The sequence below is a fragment of the Salmo salar genome, chromosome ssa14, assembly GCF_905237065.1.
Source record: "Salmo salar chromosome ssa14, Ssal_v3.1, whole genome shotgun sequence".
Taxonomy (NCBI): Eukaryota; Metazoa; Chordata; class Actinopteri; order Salmoniformes; family Salmonidae; genus Salmo; species Salmo salar.
In genome coordinates, this window is record NC_059455.1 from 93174742 (window position 1) to 93178944 (window position 4203).

The 4203-nt window shown below is 47.5% G+C and overlaps 1 protein-coding gene across 1 annotated transcript in view; it reads right to left on the reverse strand.

The window, feature by feature from the left end:
• Nucleotides 1-709: 709 nt before the first annotated feature.
• The window catches only part of LOC106570663 (syntaxin-12), a 15102-nt gene continuing 11608 nt past the window's right edge, over nt 710-4203 (reverse strand). Inside the window, exons 8-10 of the mRNA XM_014143134.2 lie at nt 3568-3640; nt 1972-2054; nt 710-957 (exon numbers count right to left, since the gene is read on the reverse strand). Coding sequence (XP_013998609.1) covers nt 865-957; nt 1972-2054; nt 3568-3640 — 249 coding nt within the window. The 3' untranslated portion in view covers nt 710-864. The remainder of the gene's footprint in view (nt 958-1971; nt 2055-3567; nt 3641-4203) is intronic.

Consider the following 4203-nt stretch of genomic DNA (forward strand, 5'->3'; position numbering starts at 1 on the left):
TAAGCTAGCTAGCTGGGCATCGCTCCGGGTATCCATCCCGGGCTGGTGTTTCAGGTTGGAGGGGGTCCGTCCCGGGCTGGTGTTTCAGGTTGGAGGGGGTCCGTCCCGGGCTGGTGTTTCTGGTTGGAGGGGATCCATCCCGGGCTGGTGTTTCAGGTTGGAGGGGGTCCGTCCCGGGCTGGTGTTTCAGGTTGGAGGGGGTCCATCCCGGGCTGGTGTTTCAGGTTGGAGGGATCCGTCCGGGCTGGTGTTTAGGTTGGAGGGGTCCGTCCCGGGCTGGTGTTTCAGGTTGGAGGGGATCCGTCCCGGGCTGGTGTTTCAGGGAGGGTCCATCCCGGGCTGGTGTTTCAGGTTGGAGGGGATCCGTCCCGGGCTGGTGTTTCAGGTTGGAGGGTCCGTCCCGGGCTGGTGTTTCAGGTTGGAGGGGATCCGTCCCCGGGCTGGTGTTTCAGGTTGGAGGGGATCCGTCCCGGGCTGGTGTTTCAGGTTGGAGGGGTCCGTCCCGGGCTGGTTAGGTCCCGGGCTGGTGTTTTAGGTTGGAGGGGATCCGTCCCGGGCTGGTGTTTCAGGTTGGAGGGGTCCGTCCCGGGCTGGTGTTTCAGGTTGGAGGGGATCCGTCCCGGGCTGGTGTTTCAGGTTGGAGGGGGTCCGTCCCGGGCTGGTGTTTCAGGTTGGAGGGGATCCGTCCCGGGCTGGTGTTTCAGGTTGGAGGGGATCCGTCCCGGGCTGGTGTTTCAGGTTGGAGGGGGTCCGTCCCGGGCTGGTGTTTCAGGTTGGAGGGGATCCGTCCCGGGCTGGTGTTTCAGGTTGGGTGGGGGAATGAAATAAATAAAGATGTGAAAGAGAGGAGGGTTGTCTCTCTTCTCATTTGGTGGCTTGCCAGATGATGATGCCCAGTATGGTCAGTACTATGGACATGACCACAGCCAGAATGCACATCTTCTTACGGGACTTTTGCTGAGGGGAGAGACAGAGCAGAGGGATGGTAGGTTGGTGACAGTCGAGGTGCAGAAAACAGCATGGCACCAATTCATTTAATGTTACCTGTTACTGGGGATGAAACGCTCGATTCGACGGTTCAACGCTATGTGGGCAATTTTTTTTTCAAGCAGCCAACTCACAGCATGCTAGGTCGTGCTCAGTGGTGTAGTGGAGGGTATTACGTCATATACCCACATTTTCTTTTCAGTGGGCTTTGTGTATACTCACTTCTCAATCCCCACTGACTTGTATCAAAGTAGTGTAGTGGAGGGTACACGCCGTATTAATCATGCACAACGTAGCCTACACAAATGCAAGTCAGTAAAATATTTGGCAATATATGGGTGTGAAAAGTACGAGTGTGAAAACATAGAAGAAACCTATATTATTCAGCACTCAGGGCAGGTAATGTGGCTTGGCCCGGCGCTGGTTGAACCCGGCGAAATTCGGATCAAATGTTTCAGCACCAGACCGCTCCACACTCCTCTCTTTTCTCAGACTCCTGATATTCCCACGTCTCGAGTTGTACAGTTTACTACACCGGGCGCCCCTTTACTACACCGGGCGCCCCTTTACTACACCGGGCGCCCCTTTACTACACCGGGCGCCCCTTTACTACACCGGGCGCCCCTTTACTACACCGGGCGCCCCTTTACTACACCGGGTGCCCCTTTACTACACCGGGCAGGCCATTTTGGAAATTAGAGTATACCCACTTCTCCATGGCATCAACAGCCAATCAAGCATGGGCTGGAAGCTATAACGATCTTCGATTGGTCAGTTGCACCATTATATATCGCGCTATGATATCGCCTAGAATTTGCATAATGTTCAGCTTTTGTCAACTTATTGTTCTGTTCACACTTTGTTCAAACAGTTCGGCGCTTTCCTTCTATTGAATATGAATGGGTTCCCTCATTTTGTTGGTAGCCATCGCTAGCTAGCAGTGGACACAGTGTCTTACTCTGCCGCAGTGATATTCTGCCTTACCTGGTAGTAGGCGGCTCTCTGGAGCTGTTCCGTCCCTCGGTCTACGTGGACCTCAGCACTCTCCACGTTGGCCTCTATGCTGTCTGTGGTGTAAACACAGAGGGTAAACACAGACTGGCTCAGCTTGTAGTATGGCAGATTTTTTATTTTTTACACATATGTACCGTGCCTTTTTCCACATTTTGTTGTGATAGAGCCTGAATTTAAAATTGATTAAATTGAGATTTTGTGTCACTGACCTACAGACAATACCCCATAATGTGAAAGTGGTATTATGTTTTTTGACATTTTTACAAATGTCTTCAGTCAACAAGTATTCAACCCCTTTGTTATGGAAAGCCTAAATAAGTTCAGGAGTAAAGAATTGCTTAACAAGTCACATAAGCTGCATGGACTAACACTGTGTGCAATAATAGTGCTGAACATGATTTATGAATGACTACCTCATCTCTGTAAGGTCCCTCAGTCGAGCAGTGAATTTCAAACACAGATTCAACCACAAACACCAGGGAGGTTTACCAATGCCACTCCAAGAAGGGCACCGATTGATAGATGGGTAAAACATTTTAAAAAGCAGACATTTAATATCCCTTTGAGCATGGTGAAGTTATTAACTACACTTTGGATGGTGTTTCAATAACCCTGTCACTACAGATATATAGGCCTCCTTCCTAACTCAGTTGCCGGAGAGGAAGGAAACCACTCAGCGATTTCACCACGAGGCCAATGGTGACTTTATAATAGTTTAATGGCTGTGATAGGAGAAAACTCTGGATGGATCAACAACATTGTAGTTACTCCACAATACTAACCTAATTGACAGAGTGAAAAGAAGGAAGCCTGTATAGAATACAAATATTCCAAAACACGCATCCTGTTTGCAACAAGGCACTAAAGTAATATTGCAAACCAATTCACTTTTTGTCCTGAATACAAAGTGTTATGTTTGGGAGAAATCCAATACAACGCATTACTGAGTATCACTCTTCATATATTCAAGCATAGTGGTGGCTGCATCATGTTATGGGAATGCTTGTAATCGTTAAGGACTGAGGAGTTCTTCAGGATAAAAAATAAACAGAGTGGAGCTAAGCACAGTCAAAATCCTAGAGGAAAACCTGGTTCAGTCTGCTTTCCACCAGACACTGGGAGATGAATTCACCTTTCAGCAGCAGAGCTTGAATAATTTTTTTAAAAGAATAAATGGGCTAATGTTTTACCCAGGAAGACTCAGCTGTAATCGCTGCCAAAGGTGCTCCTACAAAGTATTGACTCAGGGGTGTGAATACTTATGTAAATTTGATATGTCTGTATTTCATTTTTAATACATTTGCTACAATTTCTAAAAACATGTTTTCACTTTGTCATTGTGGGGTATTGTGCGTAGATGGGTGAGAAAATATATCTATTTAATACATTTTGAATTCAGGCTGCAACAACAAAATGTGGAATAGGTCAAGGGGTATGAATACTATAATACAGATGTTTTGGGGTCAGATTAATTTTTTTTGAGAGTTCAAATCATGATTCAGAGGCGTGGTTTTTATGAAGGAAGCAACTGATTGGGCACTGTACTACAACAGTGATGGGACTCACCAATCATCTCTCCCTGATCATGGATCATCACTGCCAGGTCCTTGAAGATCTGGTTCACATCCAAGATGTCTGACTGAAATAATACAACATAACTCAATAAAAAGGCAAAGCTGAAATAACACATAACTCAATGAGAAAGGTAATGCATTCCTGTTTATGCCATGTGCTCAGCAGTCTAAGGCACTGCATCTCAGTGCTAGAGGCGTCACTACAGACACCCTGGTTCGAATCCCGGCTGTATCACAACCGGCCGTGTTTGGGAGTGCCATAGGGCAGCACACAATTGGCCCAGCGTCACCCGGGTTAGGGTTTGGTCGGGGTAGGCCGTCATTGTAAAATAAGAATTTGTTCTTAACTGACCTGCCTAGTTAAATAAAAATACATTAAAAAAATGTGATGAGAATAGGCATTGGTCTGGTCCCCAGGCTCTGGATGCATCCTGAATGGCAAACTATTCCCCAGGGAATTAGTTTGGACCAGCACCCTATTTCCCAGGGCATTAGTTTGGACCAGCACCCTATTCCCCAGGGCATTAGTTAGAACCAGCACCCTATTCCCCAGGGCATTAGTTTGGACCAGCACCCTATTCCCCAGGGCATTAGTTTGGACCAGCACCCTATTCCCCAGGGCATTAGC